The sequence below is a fragment of the Lucilia cuprina genome, chromosome 5 (genome assembly GCF_022045245.1).
Source record: "Lucilia cuprina isolate Lc7/37 chromosome 5, ASM2204524v1, whole genome shotgun sequence".
NCBI classification, from domain to species: Eukaryota; Metazoa; Arthropoda; class Insecta; order Diptera; family Calliphoridae; genus Lucilia; species Lucilia cuprina.
The window spans coordinates 60,398,800-60,423,025 of NC_060953.1; the positions used below are offsets into that span (position 1 = coordinate 60,398,800).

General features: G+C 25.5%; 1 protein-coding gene across 3 annotated transcripts in view; it reads right to left on the minus strand.

The window, feature by feature from the left end:
- LOC111690858 (putative GPI-anchored protein pfl2) overlaps positions 1 to 24,226 on the minus strand; it is a 44,707-nt gene that overhangs the window by 8,151 nt on the left and 12,330 nt on the right. For all 3 annotated transcript variants that reach the window (XM_046953063.1, XM_046953062.1, XM_023453434.2), the window contains exons 3-4: positions 6,363 to 7,362; positions 182 to 296 (exon numbers count right to left, since the gene is read on the minus strand). In XM_046953063.1, the coding sequence (XP_046809019.1) occupies positions 182 to 296; positions 6,363 to 7,362 (1,115 nt within the window). The remainder of the gene's footprint in view (positions 1 to 181; positions 297 to 6,362; positions 7,363 to 24,226) is intronic.

Here is a 24,226-nt window from a genome sequence, read left to right on the forward strand (position 1 = left end):
TTTTGCATCTACAATGCAAGATAAAAATGTTCGCTAATCTCTAAGGATGGCTGCTTGCAACGCAATAACTTTTGACTGGTGGCAATTTCTCAGTGAAGTTTTTTTTTTGCGTTGTCTTGTTGGAAATTTTCTTTTAAGTCTTTGGATTGTGTAAAATTTTATTTGAGTCAAACATACTTACAGTCTTATCTTGTAGTAGAGATATTCTGCAATTTAAATGTATACTGCTGCCCGCTTGTACTGTCATATTGGTCGGTTGTCCCACCAGCTGAACATCTTCAAAGTGTGGTCCATAGCTGAGGAGGCATTAGCATAAATAAATGTAAAAGAAAAGAGGAGAAAATCAAGAGTGTGGAAAGAATGTTTAAATAATTTTATTAAAAGAGTACATTTTTTATTAAGGTAGAAAAATGTTGTTGATATCAAGAGAAATTTAATTCAACGACAGGAAAATATATTTATTATGTATTTATAGTAAAAGCTTCAAAGTGCATGGCAATTAACCAAATTCACTTCAATTATCTTCCCACAGTGCGCATGATATATTAAAATTTCTGTTGATGTATACATTGCTCATTCGCCACATTTTCAATATTAAAAATTAATGGATTTTTATAAATTTTTGATAAAATGTTAATTTAATGCTAATTTCGGTTAATTTTCAATTGGTGTTCTCGAAAACTAGAAGTCTTTTAAATAGTTTATTACCTTAAAAACATTTTGCTGTATTGTTTGCTTGGTTTATTATAACCTTGTGCTTTAAAAAGTTTTTATTTATTTTTCGTTTGTTCTATGCTTATTTAAATATACATATTAAATATAACAAAACTAAAAATGTTAACAAAAACGAAAACATAAAGTACAACTACTAAATTAAAGTAGTATGGAAGCTTTTGGCTTTGCATTTTAATAAACTTCCTTATTACATACTATACAACACAGATAAATATTCGAGTATATCCTCTTCTTAATTTTTTGTGTTTGCATGTAAATAGGTTACTTGTTTTTTTTTTGTCTTGGTAAACTTAAAGTTTTGTTATGTATTCATAGTTTTTATGACGTATTTTGATTTATAAATTATGAAATATGTTTTATAGTTGTCATTATTTTTTACGGCAGCGATTTAAAAATTTCTGTGACATATACTTTAATTTACGATTTATTAAAAGGTACTTTATAGAAATCAAGATTTTTTCCTAATTATTAGATTGCATTTGTAAAAATTATTATCTTTTGAATTTTTTCTTAGTTAGAGATTTGAAATGAATTTAATAGTCAATAATAGTCAGGGTTTTTTTGAAATTTATTTCTGGCGTAATTCTTAATTCACTTTTGTATACATATTTCACCTCCTTTTATTGCTAATCTCTATGAATGATTTTGTTTAAATAAAATTCCGAGTGACAGTAATTTACTGATGCCCTTGTGAAATGCATTATTTTCCATGTTCATATTATACTACTATTCATAAGCAATCAGGATTTTCGTTGAAAGCATTTTATTGTCAGTTTTACGTAAAATGTAGATGTAGAATATATTTAAGAATGAAAATAACTCAATTTAATTTTATATTTACATGTGTATGTATAGCAAGACCATATACCAAGGGGGGAAATTCGAATCGAATTTTTCATACAAAATAAAAAAACGAGGAAAAAGGAAACGAAAAACAGACTGGACTATACTAGACTACAGACTAGACTATAGACTAGAATATAGACTAGACTATAGACTAGACTATAGACTAGACTATAGACTGGACTATAGACTAGACTATAGACTAGACTATAGACTAGACTATAGACTAGACTATAGACTAGACTATAGACTAGACTATAGACTAGACTATAGACTAGACTATAGACTAGACTATAGAGTAGAAAATATTCAATCCAAACATAAGTCAAGTTGGAGTCTAGATTATAGTGTCATTTGTCTATATACAGTGTTAGCTATAGTCTGTAGCATATGGTATTCTTTAGGCTTTAATGGAAGAGAGCTAACTTATTTTTAAATAATTTTTTTATTATTTTAATTCAGAAATAAATAACTTATTTCGTATCATGCAAAACGAAGTATAATCTAGTTACATGACTTTTAATAAAATTACTTAAATATATTTATTAAACAAACAATTTAATTTAAGAATTATTACCCTACTTTTGCTCTTTTAAAGTCTTATTAGATTCAAAAGATTTGTAATTTATAAAATATCCTAAAATATTTATTAAAAAAAACAAAAATACTTCTGATAGCTCTACAACATTATACAACATTTATAAAACATGGTAATAAAATTTCAATATCTTAATTTAATCTACTTCGTACTACTACGAAGTATACATTCCAAGTAGATAAATATATTTCCAAAAATTTGAACAATTTACGGTTACAAATCCATTTAAATTTCGTACGAATTCCTTTGTTTCAGGGGCGTATGTAGGTGGGTAGTCGAATTTGTGTTTCATATGAAAATATTTGTTCTCATTATTTACAGGACACGTTTCTTCTATTTAAGTGTATAACAATTTTAAATAGAACAAAACTAAAATTTAATTTTATTTAAGATATTCTTGTTTTTTCTCATATTGGCAAGTAGAACAAAAGGAATATAAAATAGGGAAGAAAAAGAAAAAATGAAATTTTTGAGTTCAACTTGTTGTATGTGCAAGTGACAAACGAGGGGTAATTTTTAAGTAAACGAAAGTTTGAGTATAGTTTTTAAAATTTTTTTGTTAAGTATCTTCAAAAAATAGGATTTATCTCTAAGTTTCGTGGTTTTGTTAATTCTAGAAAGAAATAGCAGTTAATTTTTTTTTTTGGAATTTATCATTATTTAGATGATAATGTCTAGTTCTTAACACTTTAGCTATTGACATCTTCTAAAAAAAGATGTAACCATTCTCAAAACCACAATTACATTCTTGATCTGGTCTAACAGACTTTTCTACAAAATTAAACCTCGTTATGGAGCAAGGAGAACTAACTAAAATTTTGTATATTTTTTAAATAAGAGGAAGTAGGTGTAACTATCTAAGGAATGTATGTATTTATAAGTATGTGAGAGTACATGTATATGTATGTGAAAATTTTACAACTTTTCAAATACACCTCCACATTTTCGCTTCTACCCCCCATAGACTACAAATTGTTTACTAAGGGAATGACTTGGAGTAACATTTGAATGGATGTGTTTTCAATATGTGTATGTTCTGTTCATTTTCTGTTTTTTTTTGTATTCTTTCCTTCTACATCTGGCAGTATGTTTAGTATTCCTACTACTACTATTATAGTTAGTATGCTGTTGCTGTTATCCTTGTATAAAGGACCCTATAGAATACTAAACATACATACTTAAATATATAAAATACAAGAGCACTTTTTTTAGAAATGTTTCTTCAACAAAACTTTTACTAAAATTTACCAATTTTTCTATATATTTATTTCTTTGTTTTGCATTTTCTTCAGGTGTTTAAAGTATTTCAGATTCACTGCACACAATCAACGGCAGCAGAATGATGACAAAATCCCAAATAAAAATCTAGCACAGATGGATAAATGATATTGTAATATTGTAAATAGTTGAAGGAGAGAATAAATGAAATATTTTCGTTCATAAATAGAGTTTACTTTTCATTTGCAAAATAACAGCAGAAGAAAATTTGAAATTCTAATTAAAAGAAAAAGTGAAACTAAAAAGTTGAAGTGAAAAACTATTCAAAATAAATATTTATAAGTTGTAGATGTTTTTAATTTTTATAAAATTTATTTTTTTTCAGAAAATTTCCGACAATATTTTTTGTAAAATTTTCCAAAAATATGTATACAGAAAATTCAATTTTTACAAAAAATTTTAATAAATCTTCTTTTCTACACAAAATGTTCGATAAATTTTCTTTTTTATAAGAAATGTTTGAAAATGTTTGCTTTTTCATTTTCTAACGACAATTTTTTTGTATTTCCTTGAATTTGATAGAGACAACCTCCTTTGAATATAACTTACTAATTATTAAAAAAATTATCGACAACACTTTATTTCTATAGCAAATTAGCGATTAAATTTTCTTTTCTAAAGAAAATTATCGACAATATATTATTTTCTATAAAAATGTTCGTTAAAATTGTTTCTATACAGCTACAAAATTACTTTACTTTATTTTCTATTGAAAATTTTGCGAAACCAAGTAGTTTTTCTATAGAAAATAATTTTTTAAAAAATTCGTGATATACAGAACAGTTTCAATGTATTTCTTTCTTCTTTTTTCTGTAGAAAATTGGAAATAATGAAATGTTACATAAATTCTCCCTTTAAAGAATTTTTTTATAAATTATGAAATTAAAAATTTATTTGAAAATTTCTCAATTTTGACAAAAATGTCGATAAACTTTCATTTAATAAATGATATAATTTTGTGTATATTCTTCTAAAACCCCCAAGTTTATGTAAACCCTAAATTGAAAAAAAGTGTTACATTTCGGTATTTACATAAATACTCGTATTTGCAAATGTTTATTCTATGTACCTTGAGTTATGTTTGCATGTATGCTCCATTTGTAAACTTAACAACTGACCTATATCAGTGTCAATTTATTTACTTCACTTTATACTGGCATCGTTGTTAGTGCTGTTTTTATTGTTGTTCGCATTTTCAGTTTTTAGGAATATTCTCATTTTTCTTTTTTCCACTATGAAAATAAAGATAATGCAGGTAAATCCATTCCATTCTCATTTGTCAGTGACACACAAAGTCGACCAGTGAGTAGTGAATACTTGAACAGTCATTTTGTATTAAAAACAAATGAATGAATCGAGAAATGAATGTGAATATTTTCCTTTTTTTTACTATTTTTCCATTGAAGTGTATGGCGAAAACATATTTTTTTAATTAATGCATGAATAATTTTTGGGATTTTTTGTTTGTTTTTCAACAATATGTATGTTTTATTATTATTTTTCTTAATCAAAATATTTTTAAAGTTGTAAAAAATTGCACAAAAAATATACAATAATTTTATGCGTTTTTAAAAGGTATGCATGATTACAACGTTATATACTGTAGATGAAAAGTGAAACAACACCGAATAGAACAAGACTCATGAATATTACAATATGTAAATGTGAAAATCTATAATATTGTGTATAGCGAATTTCTTTGAAATAGAGTTGTAAGAGTAGACCTTGATCATTTTATTCGTTTGATTTTTTTGGAAACGGGTTACCAAAACAGCGTAAAACATATCTTTTTTAGAATATTTAGAATTTTTTTTTAGAAAGAGTAGACCTTGATCATTTTATTCGTTTGAATTTTTTTTTTTGGAAACGGGTTACCATATACATACATTTAGAAAAAAATACTAATTTTCTAAAACATATCATTTTTAGAATGTTTGTTTTCTTATTTTCTAGAGAAGAAAATTTTAAAAATCGTATTTATTTTTGAGAACACTTTGGAAAGTTATTGAAAATGTTTGAAAATATTTCTTTTTTCCTTTTTTTTTGGCAAAATTTATCTTCTCGTAGAAATTCTTGCAAAAAACAAGGAATTATTTAAAAAAAAAATTGTAAAATTTCTATTCTTAGAGAAGTGTTTTTCTTATAGAAAATTTTTCCCTTTATAAGGGAAATTTTTACAAAGGGTTTCTACTTAAGGAAATTTTGCAAAAAATTTCTCTTCCTTAGGGATATTTACAATGAAATTTATTTTTATAAAAACTTTTGTTAAATATTCGCAAAATTTCTCTTCTTATACAAATTTTTCACAAGATTTCTTTCTTATAGAAATGTTTCAAAACATATAATTCTTTTTATAGAAAATTTTCACAAAATTTTTTGAGAATATTTTTGCAAATTTTGTTCTTCTTATAGAAATTTGGAATAAAATTCTTTTTAAATTAAATTTTCCCAAAATGTCTCTTCTTATAGAAAATTTCCACAAAAGGTTCGTTTTTAAATGAAATTTGCACAAAATTTCTCTTCATATGGGAATTTTTCTTTTAGAGGAAAGTTTGGGAAAATTTCTTCTTTTATAGAAAATTTTCCCATTTAAAAAAAAGACATATTTTTTATAGAGAATCGTTAAAAATTTTAACTTTTATAGAAAATTTTGGCAGGATATTTCTATTTTTATAGTAAATTTTCTTTTTATAAGTATTTTTCCGTAAATTAATATTTTCAAAACTTTGCCTTTTGAAACTTAATAAACTTTAGTTTTCATTACTATTTATTGACAGTTACTCTTGTCAACATGTATTTCATCTCTTTTACCAACAACATTTTTCATACTGATAAGTGTATCTTATTCTCAATCAATGACAAAGTCAAATTAATTCATAATTGAACAAAACACCACTTCATTACTTACCGTTGGTCATGGTGATGATGTTTATTCGCCGATGAAAATGTATCAAATATATAATTAAGCATGGGTGCATCTGTTTTATGTGCTTTGGACAAAATATATTTGCTATCAACTTTTCTCGCTGAAATTCTAGTTGTTCCTGTATTAATTTTGCTACTATTTCCATTGGCAGTGACAGGATCTCCCATACTTGAGTTACTACTAGTGGCAGGAACACTCCCACTACTACTGCTGGTAACACTTGAAAAGCCTTTAGCAATTGAACTTGTATTCTGTAATGACATTTTTGTGGCTGTATCCTTAGTATGTTGATGCTGATGATGATATTGTTGTTGTTGTAGTTTCGATGTAGTCGTCCTGTTGGCAGACACTATAGTGGCATTAACATTGTCAACTGTCAAGAGGCTGTTGGTATTGTGCATATTTTGTTCATTTCCTTTATGCCTGAGGGCAGTGGCCGCCGCCGCCGACGTCGCATGATTTGGAAATGTTAAATTTGATGTGGAAACGGAAGCGGTTGTGGATGAGGATGTTGAGGATGATTTTAATTCGGTTGTTGTTTTTAGGGGTGATGTTGTATCATTTAATGATGTTGTTGCTAACAATGAAAGTGATGATAGAACATCTAATTGAGTCTTGTTTAAATGCAACCTCGTTGGGTCATCATCTTCACTATTTGTTAATATGGGCAACGTAGATGATAATAATGATGATGACGACGATGATGATGATGGTGCTGAAGACGTTAAAGTTGACAAGGATAATAGTTTTCTAGTTGTACTTGTTATTTTAGTTGTTGTTGCTTTAGCTGGTTTTATAGTGGGTATTAATAATTTCGTTGTTGTTCTTGTTGCTGCTTCTGTTGTTATTAGCGTTGTTACAGTTGCTGGTAGTTGTGTTAAATTGCTAGACAAAGCAATATGTTTTGTCATAATGTAATTCCTTAACAATCCACTTTCATAGTTGTCACTGTCATCATTCAAAATATCGATTTCATTGGAATCTATTGTTTGTTTTTTTTTTGCCATGGCGAATATAAAAGAGGGGAGAAAAGAAAAAACAGAGAAAATATAAGGTCAAAATGTGAAGAGACAAACACATTTATTATACTTTTGTTATACATATATTAACTTCAAGAAGAATTAGTTTTATGTGTGAGTGAAAATATTGTCACCTAAATTAGAAATAAAATATTTTTAAACGTTGAAGTATGTTGCCATAGGAACAAATGGAATAATGATTCCTTATTTTCTAGTTAATTAAAAAAACTAAAAATAAATATGCAAATAAATTTAAAAGTATTTCTGTTATAATTTCACCCACTGTAACTAAAAAAATGTCTGACCGATCTTGTTAAAAATGCGTCTAAAGGCACTTTGGTGCATTCACTCCGATCGAAAGATATCTGCTTCAAAAGTTGGGTCAATTGACATAAAATTCTCCATATACACATGTATGTATGAACTTTAAGATTCTCCGATCAATATTTTGATAAGATATATATAAACATGATTAACGATTTAAATACGATCTTTAGATATTTATTAGCTAATACTTTAGTTTTTGTTCATCTACAATGTATATTCTACCAACTTCTTATGTTTCATGTTGTACATTCAACATACACATTTGTCTTGTTGTAGTCTATTCTTTATATTGATGTTCTTAACCACTTAGAGAAAAATAACAAAAAGAAAAACTAGTTGAAAACGGAGATTTAGATAAATGATTACCATTAGTCATTTTAAGTTGTTTTGTATTTATTTAAGAAATGATGTTTTAATTAAATTTAAAGTTAAATAAAATTTACTGCAGTTTTTAAGCCAAATAAAACACAACCCAAGTTTTGAGCTTTTATTAAAAATATATTTGTTTTTAGTAAAAATTAGTTTTAGAATATTTCAAAGTAAAGTTTTAATCTTTGTTAACATCTAACAAGACAGGGAAACGTTTTTAATATACATACACATGTATTTTTTAATACCCAACATCAAAATGACAAAAAAAAAAAAACAAACTATAGGGGTATATTGATTTTGTCATTCTATTTGTAACACATCGAAATTCTGGGTCCTTATTAGATAAAAAGTCGTTTAAGCCATGTTCGTTCGTCCATCTGTCTGTCCGTCTGTTTGTAAAAAACAACAATAGAGTCAAGCTTAAATTTTGTATAAATATTTTAAGTTGATACAGATTGTTTGGTATTATAAATATCTTTGTAATATTGTATATACATATATCTGAACACAATTGACCCTACATATTTATGGTCTCCTTTAGAAAATGTTTTAATGATAGTGTATATACAATTCGGTATAACCAAATATACCACCCTTACTTGTAATATTTTTAAGTGCATAGAAGTAGAAAAAAGTTATTTCATCTTAATTTTTTATATATCTAAATTTATTCATATAGTTTAATCTTTCATATCATCTTGTTTAAATCATTTCATTTGAATATAAAAATATTTTTGTACCATTTTTTATGCTAGTAATACATCTCTATCTTTTGGAGTTTTATTTTTATTATATTTAATGTTACTATTTTCTATTAAGATTTTTATGGGTTTGTTTGTAATCCTTATAAAATACTGAACTTATTTTTCGATTATTTTCTTAGTTTTTTTCCGGTTTCCTTAGTTTAATACTACCTTTCTGTTATATGTATGCAGATTTGCAAAAATATAAAAAATTTGCATTAAACCAAAAACATCAATTTAAATTCATTTACTTTTGGTTTTTCTTTTGTTGTCTAAACTTATGCTCGTATTGGCTTAAAGCAAAAACTTTTTCCACATCTTGGTTTGGATTTGCAAATATGAGCATATGTGTGTGTGTTGTTGAAAAAGTTTCGTTTATTATACTTGTTTGATTGTTCAATTTAATCTGATACCGTGTGTTAAAATCTATTTGACTGACAGTGGGAAGTAAAAGTATACGGCAAAGTTTGTAAGCTAAAAGGGATTTTTGTTTGTAAAAAGAGCTTTGTATATCGATAAGTTTAAAAGTTTTCAATAGTATGTCAGTTCACTTGCTTGAGAGAATAATGAACTCAATTTGATAATATATGAAATGGAAATAAAAAAAATGGAAAATTTAACAATTGTGGAGAGATATCTAAAGATTTTAAGTAATGTTTATTTTAAAAATTGTGAATAATTAATTAACGAACTAACGAACAAACTAACAAACTAACTAACTAACTTACTAACTAACATACTAACTAACTAACTAACTAACTAACTAACTAACTAACTAACTAACTAACTAACTAACTTACTAACTGACTAAGTAACTAAATAACTTATTTAAGAAATTATAGAATTTTTCTGTACAAATTGAGAGTTCATCGAAAATTTTCAATTAATAGAGAATTTAAAAGTAATTTTTTCAAATAAAGCTTTTATAGAAAATTTCTTATTTAGTGAGTATTTTTTAAAATTTTTCTGTAAAACTGAGATTTATCGAAAATTTAAAAAAATAAGGCTTTGTTTTATTTATGTTAAAAAAATTTTAGATTTCTTTTACTATCTTCTTCTATTGGTACCTGTAATAACAATTTTAATAAAGATGTTTTTATCTAAACAGAAGAAAAATACTTCCGTGTCTTAAGAGTGCATAAAATTTTCTATTCTTTGACTTTCAATAAGAAATATTAAATGTTAAGGAATTTTTCCCTTAATCTCAAATTATCCAAATTTCTTTTATATTTTATTTAAATAATATGCAGGATTTTCATATATTATACATATAATTTATAGCAACATTATAAGTAAGTTAATATCTGTGCAGTTTCCTTAAAAATGTGTAAATTTAAATTTTTACATATGATTTCTTTTTATTAAATTTTCATAATGTCTGTACATATTTAATATCTACATGCGTAAGCCATATGTTGAAAATTTCTGTACGCTTATTCATAATTTAGAGATTTTTAAATAAGTGTAAAAATATGATTTTCCTTAAATATTGAAATATTGTTACACAAAACAAAATTCGTACTTAGTTTTGATAAAGATTAAAATAAATAAAAATTTCGATATTCATGAGAATTTATATATATATAAGAATTCTTTTTATACGTGTTAGTGGTTTATATGTATTAGGAGAACTTCCAAAAAAATATATATTTTTTCAACTAAATCAGGTTTTTATTTGAATTCCGGTTATAACTTTTCCCATGGATAAACATCAGTAAGCTAAATTTGTTTAAATCTAAAGTTTGTAAAAAATCATACATGTTTAAAGTACACGTTCATATGCATATTTATGTTTGCTTATCATACAAATATTGTATATTATATTTTTTTGTATTGGTTTTATGTTCTTGACATTACAATTTATTACAATTTTCCATCACCATTATTTATATAAATTCCTAAAAAAAAAACTCATTGTTGCTGATACACTTTTCATGATTTTTTGTCAAAGTGGCTTGAAGGCAAATTTAGATATGTTTTATTTAAGAGCAATAATAATGTGGATAGAAAAAAGAATGATAAATTTTGAAGAAATATACTTGTAACTTTATTTGCTTCTTTACGACGTATGATTAATTTTTAATTCCGAATAGTAATTATACGTAATTCAGATATTCAAGGGTACGATACCCTTGAATATCTGAATTAAAATTTCTCGGAAGCAGTCGATTTTAAAAGAAGCAAGAATGTTGGGCATGGCTGACTCCACACAAGTGAGTAGTATCTAAAAATGTAAATTATTTTTAATAAAATACCATTAAAGTTGTTTATCACCAAAAATCGAAATATTTTAATATTTGTTTATAAAAAATAAACAAATATAAGGGCTGTACGAGAACAAGGCAAAATATGGATCTATTTAGCATGATATTAGCGTTTTTCACGGCAATTTTGATAAACAAGCCATTTTCAGAATGGGGCTAAGATTAAATGAAGTCCGATCATTAAGAAAATCGGGAGTTACAAGGTGTTGCACACATAAACACAAACGCACAGCGTGGGAAGATCACCATTTTAGTGATTTAGGCTGTAAAAATATCTCTTCTTTTAAAGCGTAAAAAATTACGTAATTTTATGCTGATTACGCAAATTTTTTACAGTTTTTTTGATCCATTTTTAATGGGTTTCAGAGTCATACTATTTTTTTTTTTTTTGACGATACTGGTTTCAGAATTTTTTGTTTTAATTTTTTGAGATGTGACATCCCTTTCAGTAATTTTATTTTTGCGCGTTAAAAATTTAGAAATTTTAAGACCTTTTTCGAAAAGATTGCAGAGAAAAATGCTTAATTAATGCATTGAAATCAAGATAGCTGTTGGAGAACTGAGACCCTTGATAAATTGAATATCAATCAATATTAAAGTTCCAAGAAGTTATTTCTTTTAAATGATATATTTCTTTTAAATAACACATTCCTTAATATACAATACTTTTAGTTCCTGTTAATATATCATTTGAACTTTACTTAATTACATTCATATGTATTTTCTGTTATTGCCATTTAAGACATATTGCTATTTTTATACTAAACAATATTGACCTTAAAATAATTTGTGCAAATTTTTCAAATATTATTTACAACAATGGCAAGTTTCAATACTTATATTGTAATACAACAACATCAATTATAACAATATATTGTTTTTCTGTGCGTAGGAAGAAAAGTTGAAAACAATATTATTTCTTTTTGTTTTGTGTATTTGTAATGTATTTGTTTAAAATACGAACAATAAATATAATGTAATTGTTTTCCTTTAATAGAATTTACTATATTTAACTTTTTGTACTTTTCAAATAATTGAAAAATTTTAATATTTTCGTGGGCGTATAATTGTGAATAATGATGAATTATTATTAATCATACGCCTAGTAAGTCCAGCACTTAAAAATAATTTGCAAAATGTTTTTATTAAACCTAAAAAGTTAGTGCCAGACAATATGAAAATTTTGTTCATCTATAATTCAAATTATCACAATTCTAAATCACGATTATCTAATTACCTCGACCTACATAATAGACTTTTACTCTTTTCATTTTGGCAATTATTCAAATTAATTGCGGTTTACATGCATACACTATTAAGTATTACTTTTTTATTATTATATATGTATATAAATATAAAAAAATAAAAAGGACGCCATCAACCATATGGTATATTAAATTCTAAATTATGTTAATGACTTTGCGGTCCATAATGTTGTAATCAAATTTTATCAATAAATATCCTCTAACTAATTATTTACACAGTAATTATACAGCTCTCCCATCCACTCTTTATAGTTAAAAATGCTTTAATTAATGTTACAAAATTTTGTGGGTATGAGTGTAACTACAAAGTTTTATTCTTGTTTGTGTTAATTATTTTTTAATTTTTTTACAACGAATTTTGTTTTTCTTTTTTTTTTGTAAATAGCTTTAAAAAAAACAAATAAAGCTAAAAAAAAAATTGTCAACCATAATTACACCACAAATCCGTTTTGTAATGTATTATAAATTTTGGCTCGTTTAAGGCGCTTGTAATTAATTTGTTTGCTAACTACTTAATTTGTTTTTCTCTAATGTTTTGTGTACAATTAACCCTTGATATGAAAGGACTTTGAATTTATAAATTGCAGGTCATCGCGTCTTTTATATTATTTAGAGGCAAAAAATTTATGGTTATTGCTTTACTAGCTGTGAGACAATGGACCTTGGTGGTCCATTGTAATTAACATTGCTAAGTTGAATTAAAAACCATTAAAACAAACCCGAGCCAGATTTTATAAAACTCAAATTATCAATTTTTTTAAAATAATACGTGTTGTTATAAAACTTTTTCATACAAATTGTTTCTAGCCAAAAGATGAATACAAACTGAAATTGGAAGCAAAGCTTTATAAAACTTGAAAAAAAAATTTCTTATTAAAATTAGTTACGTGCTCATATCGACTGTTAAAGATAGAACATAGTCTATAGTCTAGTCTATAGTCTAGTCTATAGTCTAGTCTATAGTCTAGTCTATAGTCTAGTCTATAGTCTAGTCTATAGTCTAGTCTATAGCCTAGTCTATAGTCTAGTCTATTGTCTAGTCTATAGTCTAGTCTATAGTCTAGTCTATAGTCTAGTCTATAGTCTAGTCTATAGTCTAGTCTATAGTCTAGTCTATAGTCTAGTCTATAGTCTAGTCTATAGTCTAGTCTATAGTCTAGACTTTGACTTTAAAACTTATATACATTTTATTATAAATTAGATTATAAAACCTGTTAAAATTAATGGGAAATAGTACTATGTATTTTCATTCATATTTTCATATATTAAAATATGGTTTAATAAGTAATTACATATTCTAATATATGAACAATGTTCATTTTTTTACATATATAGCATACATGAAATGTTATTTAAGGGGGAAGGTTATCTTGAAAAATGTAGAATTATTAATTTTTTCTTCAAATAAACTAAATAAATAGAATACAAAGGATTCATTTAGCCAACAGAAAATTTGTTTTTTTAACACACATTTCATTCCATGCTTTCGTCACATTTCGATTACCAAAACCAAAGTAAACTTATAATGAATTACAATCCATCAATGTCTGGTCAAAAGCAGTTTGAAATATTATATTTTCTCGTTATGAATTTTAAATAAGAATATACAGGTATAAAATATTATACTCCTCTTTCTATATGAAAATTCTGTAGTGACAACCTTACCAAACCCCTTAGAATGCAAAAAAGCAGCAGAGTAAACATTGTTTTAAGTTTTTAGAACATGCTACTTTTTTTAGAAAAAAGTTTTAATGAAAAAAAACGACCATCCGAAAACAGCTACAAAAATAATGATTCAGGTTTATTTTCATCCTTGTTGGCTTTTTTGGCTTTTTCTTTATTAAATAGGTATACAATATAGAAAACCAAAAAAAAAAGTTTATTCATACTTATAAAAACCGAGAAAAACATCTAAAACAACAAAATCTTAAAAGTGAAGCATTAATTGAAATTAATTACGCCAAAAATGTTCTTTTCCCAAAAGAACGGGGTAAAATTGTTAAAATAAAGAAAAAAGTGTGTAATGCGTTTTTTTCTATTCTACAAAAAACCATAAATATTTTGATCAAAAAAATATGAGGGTTTGTTACATAGTATGGCTCAGTAATTATATCAACGGTTAAATTAAAAAATAGGAAACTAAGAAAAAATAGGTTCTTAAATTTATAAACTTACACTGTAATTATTTTTGGGTTTAATTTGTTAGGAAGACAATTAAAAAAATATATATATATAAATTTTTTATGTAATTGTTGATGGATAAAGTTTTGTATTTTTTTACATAATTGATGGAAATAATTTTAATATTAGGTATACTTTTTTATAACATATTTTTGAAAAATAAACAGTTATTACAGGATATTAAATATTTTTAGGTTTTGTTTATTTTCTTGATTTTATTTTTAAATACAAAGAATGAATTTTTTTAAAAGTCATGGTTATGAGGTCTTAACGGACACTTTTTACAAGATAAAATAAAATCTAATATCGGGGTCCTGCTGAGTGCTTCTTTTTAAGGAAAATGTTAATTGTGTGAAAAATGAAAACCTTATGTAGACATCAATAAAGGTATTTTCCAAGATATTGTTGCCTTCCTTCAATGAGAAATGCGCAAGACATCTTATAAACCGGAGTAGACGGAATATATCGGAATATATATTAACAGCACTAATAACAGGACACTGGGTGTTAGGCAGGCATGTAAGTAGACTTGTGCTACTCTTCAAAAATCGTTTTCTTGACAGTTACTTTATATTTAACCTTGGTGAGATATCTGGATCTAAGCTTAATGATATCACAGGCTAGATCTAAGACTATAAAATACTATATTAAATGAGTTGAAAATTGCGGCCTGTATCTTGCGCACAAGGTTTACATCCAGCCTGACGGACGGACGGACGGACATGTCTTAATCGACACAAAAAATGATTCTGAATCGATGGGTATACTTTAAGGTGGGTATTGGACCAATATTTTTGTATGTTACAAACATCAGCACAAACGTATAATATCCCCCCACTATAGTGGTGTAGGGTATAATGAAGAAGTAGTGAAAAGAGGTTTCATTACCATTTCAAGTCATTGCGTTTCAATGAAAAATTTTCCAAAAAAGATCCATTAATTAGGTATGAATTTGATGTAGTTTATACTTTCAAAATTCATTATGTAATCATAAAGAGTTTAATTTTATTAGAGTTTACTACACACTTGTTTTGACGTACGTAATTTTTGATGAAAATGCAAAAAAGTATGTTCGAAGTAAATTATGATTTTTAGCATTCAGTGGCATAAAATTTGAAATTTATACCACAGTTTTCTACGTTCTGTACCACATACAAGGAATCTAGTACTTTAACTATTTTAAAATTTCTTCTTAAAACTAATGTACAAAAATCACTTTTAACCATATTTAAGCTTGGCAACAAATCACAACAATTTATGTTTTATTAATATCATTCTTCCTTTAAAAAAAAACAACGCACAAATATATAATTCATATAAAAATGAAAACTTTTTTTTTTAAACTGCCATTCACCCTAACTCTCACGCTACTAAGATGACACTTGAAAATGTTTGTAATCTTTCATGAGTTTTTGAACGTGTTTCGCACGAAATGACACAGGTACTTTAAAGCTACTATATTCCGCAGAATAACAGGGATGAAATCTAACAAAAAAGTAAAAAAATAATAATTTAGCCATACGCATGGTTGCGTCGAATTTTCAATGGAGTAATGTGAATTTTGTTAAATGCTAACAAATAATTGGCTGAAGGCAGGAAGTAGCGTATATATACATATATAAGTTATATGGTAGCCACTCAAAGATAAGTATACATTTCCTTGTAATAATATTGTTTATTTTAAATTATATTTCAGAATAAAGTTAAGAATGCTTTGTAATAGGACTTCATTGTTTTGCTTGAGTTCCTAGGTATTCATATAAAATAAATAAAATTTAAAATTTATTTTTGTTATATAAACAAAAAACAAAAACTTTTTATTTGTTTTATGTAATAAAATAACTTTACCAATTGAACAATATAAATGAAAATTTTATTTGTGTTAAATTGTTATGTTTTATAACCTAGCAAATATTTGCATGTAAGGGTTTAAAATCCAAATTTTTACTTAAACAATAGTAATTTAAGTAATTTTTTTAACATGGTCTTTGAAGGCAAGTTTTTACCACAAACGTTTAAAATTAATTAGAAATAGTATTCTTAGTAATTTGTATGAAGAAACGTATATAGCTTTATATGATTTACAAGTATATAAACAACACATTATATGACTATTTCTATGTTATCCAGACGATATGTAGAAGTTATTGAAAAGTATGTTGTTAGGTTTGTAATTACGATTGAATGTCATTAGCTAATTTTTGCAGTTAATAATAACTCGTTACTTGCAAAGAGCAATTTGTCAGTAGGACGATATAAAAAAATGGTTTACAAATGATCCTTAAAATATATTCCATATTTGTGAAAGCATCCTTAATAGTTTTTATAAACACTAGTGATCTATACAATATTCCCCATTTAATATTTGCCCTTATATTCCCTTGACACTATTTTACAAATCAACTTTAATTTAACTTCCCAAAATGCCTTCACATATGCTACAAGCGATTGATTATTCCTTCACCTATTGCAGGGACCATAAAAACAACATGCAATTTACGGTTTATTGAATATGCCAGCTTACTGGCCATAAAATATTCCATCCCAATACATAGAAAAAAATAATAAAAATAAAAATGTTTTCCTCTTTTGTTTTTCCCCGATTTAAGCAAATATTTATTCGTAGTCATGTACGTGTTTTGTTCAGTTTCGCTTTTTTTTCATAAATGAAATAAAGATAATATAAACATATAACTCATGGTTCGCATAATGTGAAAATATATAAACAAAAGAAAAAAATCCGCAAACTCTGGGGTAAAATCACAAGGTTGCGTTTATCGAAATTATTTAAGTATTTAAGTTGGGGTAAAATACTTAATAAGTAGTATGCATCTGAAGGAGGAAAAGTTATAGTCAATAAGATTTTTCTCACACATATAATTATGAAAATTATAGACTTTTAAAAGCAACTTTTATCTTCCATCTTCTATATATAAAATGTAATGTTTGCTTGCTTGTATGTATATGTAGGTTTACTTGAAGTCTGAGACGCATAACTAATTTTCTTTAAATTTTCTCATAGAGTTTCTATATGACTGAAAAAATTCTATTTTTATGCGCACTTACTATTTAATTTTACGCGGACTACTTTGACACTTACATATACGAACATTCTTGGAAAAACTGGGCGAACTAGCTGGACGTAAATTTTGAAAACTATATTGACTATATTGAATTTTGAAAACTATATTTTGTTTAATAATGGGAGGAATAAGGAATTCTTCAGCTTGTCATCCCACATAAAAAGAAAAAGTACCAAAATTCGTAAAATATGAAGTCCTCCAATATCGTCCTCCAATTTGAAAGCAATATTAATATTAAAGACAAAAATATGCGGACTATAAAAAGGGGGCGTGGTACTTACCATATGAATTAAATTAATTTTTTCGGGGAAACAATTTTGAAGATAAAATGCCCAAATTTTGCAATAACATTTTTAACATTCATCTTAAGGTATATCGTATAAATTGGAGGATTACGGGAGCGTGGTGCATCACATATGAATTAAATACAATTATTCGTTTATCTTGAAAACCATTAGAATGAAATTAATACAAAAATTCCTATAGAAATCTAAAATTTTGCATAGACGACATTAAAATCCTTTTGAATATTTGGATAAAATGGATAAACTATCAACAGCGGGCGTTACATCTCCTATATGAATTAAACATAGGTTCCCACCTTATCAAATCTGTAACAGGTACCACTAGAAATGGTTCCTTTAGAAGCTATTCTACTTGAATCGTTTCTTTTTTAGCAAAAAAGTAATGCTCACGATAATTTTGAAAGTATAAATTCTACAATAGATTCCTCAACACGAAGTTCCTATGCTATTTGTTTCATTCTATAAAACGCAAGATAATTTTGTAAAGTGGTCCCCGCTCGATAACAAAATATTTGACACTTGGTTGATAAACGTTTTTCTGAACCTTCATTTTTCGACTAGAGAAATATGAGTGGATTTTTACCTAAAATATAAATATGAAAAATAGTTTAATATTTTAATTTATTTTCTAGGCGAAGTACGCTGGGCATAGTTAGATTCATATAAATACTTTTTTTCTTTATAAATTCTTTACTTATAAACAGGAGTAAATATTTGTTTAAAGGCATAAGTGATAATATGCTTGTGTAAATAATAATTAATATTAAAAAGCTATCAATTAACAAATAAAACTAAAGGAATATTGGCGTTTAATAAAAATAAAACATATTTAAAGACTTAAATTGATAGAGAACAAGGTTATTTGCAATTGCATCACAGCATTTGTAACTTGATGAAATAAAATTATAAAATGTTTTTTTTTAACAAGTTACATTCTTTGACAAAAGCACTAAACTACTTAAATGTGATATAGGTGCTCAGCTATGCTGAATCTTAAACACCCTCCACCTACCTTTTATGAAAACTAATCAAAGTAGTTTTAGATTTTGCTTCGGTGACGGGTGCTATCATTTAGAAATTATTCAGTAATATTTTTTCGTTTATGTTAAAGACCATATTCTAAAACAAAATCTCAAAGGCTAAAAAGTAAATACTATTCATTAAAAAGTAAGTTGTTGAATAAATACAAGTCATTGCCATATAAGTTACAAAGTAACTTTAACTATTATTTCCACAATGTCGATTATGTATACTTTGGATTGCTTCCTTTTATGAAACTTTTTAAAAAAATCATCTATTGGTACATATTTCAATTTTGTTGTTCTTTTTGCTACTTTCTTATTTTCGTATACATATGCACATTTATACATAATATTTATGAAAAATAAGTTTACTTTGGGTTAGTAGAGGCAATAAATTCACTTGAAACATGGGATGTGTTTCTATCGTTTTGCTATTTTCTTTCCCAATTTTATGTTTATGAACAAACATAGATTTAAATTAATATTCGAATATGAGTTTCTTGGCATGGTTGATTAATTTTTATGAGAAGAAAACAAAGGAACCAAATTTAAAATTAATAAGAGCAAATGAAATTGTATAAAAATTTTTTTTGTTTTAAATAATGAAGTAAAAATGTATTATGAAACAATTTTTAAAAGAAAAATATTTTTAGAGAAAACATTTTTAATATAACCTAAAAATAATGCGAAATTAATAACATTTAAGGCAGAAGAAAAAAATTTACTTTGGTTATTATATGTATGAAATAAAAAGAAATAGAAAATGTATTATTTTTTCAATTAGTATTTGTAAGTTGATTCTTTAAACTTTTTTTTATAATGTTAGTTGATTTACAATTCCTTTTATCTTAGTTGTAATGTGCTGAGCTAATATATATTCTCATATTCACTTTATATCTTTATACCAATTACTTGCTGGAATACTTATATTAAAAAGGGAAAATAAATTCCCTAGACATCACAACCCTTTTACTTGACTTTTAGTTAAAAGGAAATGTTTTTCTTTATTTAGTAATAGATAAGTACTATTTTTGCTTTTTCAAAGTGTATAATTTTAAAACAGAATATAAAATAAGCTTATAAAACAATTATCCTTTTTTAATAGATTTGTGTGTATTTTAATTTATAAAACATTAGTTAATTGGAATTGGTTGTTGAACTTAATAAATACCTACCTTTAGTTTTTTCTCAAACGAATTCTTTCTTAAATATTTTATTAACAATAGTGTTTTAGAAAGTTTTATTTTTTGGAAATAATTTGGTATTTCTGGAATTCTCAAATAAAATGCAAAAAATTTCACACGTCTGGTCTCTTGTAAAAGGAGTGGAGTCAGTAATGGACTATCCTCATTGGTTATAGAGTCAAATGTGGACTGATCCTCATAAAATTTGGTAAAGGGATTTCATTTCGTTTAAAACTTGTTTGTGTTGTATTTCATCGGTGTACTCGTATTTTTAAACCCGTAATGACAGCTAAAGTCATTTTCTGAAGGGTTGAATACTGAACGATCCTCATAAAATTGGGTAGAAAGATTTTTGTTCTTACAAAACATGTTCTTGTTGAATTACATTATCGTATTTGTTCTTTTAAACTAGTAATGAGCGGTAAATTAATTTTCTGAAAAGGACTTTATATGGTAGGGCCAATTATGGATCCCATTCGTTAACAGAGAGGTTTTGACTCATATTTCTGAGGCTTTAATTTTCATTGAAGTAATTTTCTTAAGGAGATCTTATACACTGAAAATAATCCATGCTCAACTTTACGAAAAAAAATTTCGTAACTTCTATTTTCGTAATATTTATAAAAATTCCGTGTATAATACGAAATATTATTTAATAAGCCCCTTTTCTATTTTTATGAAATTACGAAAACCTTTCGTATAATTTTTTTCTTAAATTTTAGCGAAATTAAACATAATGATATTAATTATATTATGATTAAATAAAATTTAAGAAAAAGTATAATATTAATTTCATTGCTATACTGGTATTTTTAAACCAGTCAATACCAATACAAGTCAACAATACCTATTGGTAATATTTCTGTAAAATGTTTACTCTCTATTTCGTGCTTTCAACAGATAGAAAGACGCAGATGGCTAGATTTTCTTTGAATTTAAAAAGGACCATAAGTATACATATAACTTTTGTGGGTCTATGATCCATATTTTGATGTGTTACAAATGGAATGAAGAAATCAATATACCTCCCATTTTTTGATGATGTTTGTAAAAGAATTAATACAAAAAAAAAATGAACTAAATATCTCTTAAAGTAAAAGAGATAATACAAACATATTAGCATATTTTCTTCTAAATATTATTTATGTCATAAAATTGTATTCTATAAAACTATAATTTCACTATCAAATAAATTCCAAAAATAAAAGAACATAAAAATTACTTCATAAGATTGACTTCAGAAGCAAGGAATTTGGCGTCAAATAAGCAGGGATCTCCTATAAAATCCTGTATTAAAATCGTCACTTCTGCAGGTCTTTTCAGAACTTCCATAGAGTCAATTCTAATTCTTTTTCACTTGTTTGGAAGTTTTTTTTTTGCTGAGTATATGCATATTAAATTAAATATACATAAAGCATTTTGTAAATAAAACCTGAAATTTAATTCTTCCTTAGACATGTGTATAAAATTTAGTTTAACACAACATATCTCAATAACAATAACATACGTATATACATATATCGCTCACTTACTACAAAACTGACATAACTCAGAAAATATCCGATATATGTATGTATGTATTAATGTCCTTGTTTGTTGACTAAGAAAATCCAAAAGTTTTGTGTTTATGACCATGGCTACATTGCCTTGTATGTTTTCCTAATTGGCCTATATATTCTAATCATGTTCAACATTTTTTGTGTTTATATGTAAGTTGTTGGTTTCTTTTTATTTTCTTATTTCTTTTATAAGAATTTATTTTGAGTTCGGGTTTAATTTTTCTTTTATTTTTTTCCATTTTATTTTTGGTTAAATTTTTGTTTGGTGTCAGCCTTCATTTTGTTCCTTCATTCTAGCACATCACCAGGCTTTATATGTCGAATGATTGTTTGTGGCAATGAATTTCTGTTTGGTTTTCCAATATTTACATGATGGACAACCTTAATTAAAAAAGTTTGTTTTTCTGCTGTTTTGGCATAATTTTGGTTTTAGATATTCTATACACAACTACAAATGTTTGTATGTTTATGGCCAAAGATATTATTCTTTAGTATTTGGCTCTAATCAAATTCATATACATAAATACTCAGTTTTCTTTTTTGACATTTTTTTCATTTTTCTATCTTGTCTCTATTCTTTTAGTTTTCTTTAACTGAAAGTTTTTGTTGTTTTTTTTTAGAAAAAAAAAAACTTTTAAATATTAAAATTCAAAACCAGAAATATGTTTATTTTTGTTGTTGCTTGTTTGCTGATTAATATAAATGTAGTTTTTTGTCCCATTTATATTCTTAACTTTAAGCTGTAATGTTAAAGCAATTTTTTGAAGCTTTGTTTTGTTCAAAATTTTACTGTTTATAGAAAATATTCGATTAATCTGTAATTTATACAAAATTTTTGAAAAATTCTCAATTTATAGAAAATTTTCGATATTTATTTAAAATTTTCGAAAAATTATAGAGGAATTTTCTTAAATCCTTCATTTATATTCTTAATATTAAAGCAATTTTTTGAAGCTTTGTTTTGTTTGAAATTTTACTGTTTATAGAAAATATTCGATTAATCTGTAATTTATACAAAATTTTTGAAAAATTCTCAATTTATAGAAAATTTTCGATATTTATTTAAAATTTACGAAAAATTATAGAGGAATTTTCTTAAATCCTTCATTTATATTCTTAATATTAAAGCAATTTTTTGAAGCTTTGTTTTGTTTAAAATTTTACTGTTTATAATGTAATTTATACAAAATTTTTGAAAAATTCTCAATTTTCGATATTTATTTCAAATTTTCGAAAAATTTTAAAATAATTTTCATTTACACTCTTAACTTTAAGCTGTAATGTTAAGGCGATTTTTTGAAGATTTGTTTTGTTTAAAATTTTACTGTTTATAGAATATATTCGATTAATCTGTAATTTATAGAAACTTTTTGAAAAATTCTCAATTTATAGAAATTTTTTGAAAAAGTCTCAATTCATAACAATTTTCGATATTTATTTAAAATTTTCGAAAAATTCTAGAAGAATTTTAATAAATCTGTATTTATAGAAACTTTTTGAAAAATTATCAATTTATAGGAAATTTTCTATATTTATTTAAAATTTTCGAAAATCTCGATATATAGAAAATTTTCGTTCATTCTTAATGGATCCAATCTCAGTTTGTTTACCTTTTCAATTAATTTTCAAATTAACGAGAATTTTGTAAAAATTTGCGATAAATTCTTGAGTATAGAATATTTTGATATGTTCTTATGTTTGACAAATTACTGATTTATAATTTCCGACAAATATGGAAATATTTCAATAAATCCTTGATTTCAAAATTTATTTAAATGCCTTAATATTTATATGCATATATGAAAAATTTAGTATGAAGTTAACTAACTCAACAAACAATTTGAAAAAAAGGTTATTAAAAAATTAAAAATAAAAATAAATATTTTGTCCGATTATTACTAGAACTAATAAATGAAAAGTTACACTCATTTTAAAAAACTCTATATGACCAACCCTTTAACTCAGGCACTTCTTAACCTATAGAGCTGAAATTTGAATCTGGCCTACTATACAATCAATCCAAATAGATATTTTGTGTTGGATCACTTGACACGAAATTGCCCATATATATGTATTATTTTTTCTCTCCCTTTAAGTTTTACTTAAATGCAACAAATTGTTTTATAGTATTTTATATTTTGTTAACATTTATATTAAATACAAATACAAACACACTCATACTATAAATGGATTAAAGAAAGATTTGTTGCTCTATATGTATTTTATGAATAATGTCTGTGTGTGCTTTTGAATTTGTGTAAAAGAAAAACACAATTTCATAATCGAAAAAAAATGTTTCAACAAAAAACCACAATTTAACCTTCACCTCTTGTGCTGTTAACTCAAATGTTTTATAAGCCTTGAGTTTTAATATTTTGCAAATGCTTTTCTTTATTTAATTTTTTTTCTTCTTCTTTTTTACTTTCCATAGAATTACTGTGTAAATAGTAAAAACAGCTGGGTTAAAGCAGAATTAAACAAAATATCAATTGCAAATAGTATAATTTAATATCATATAGGTT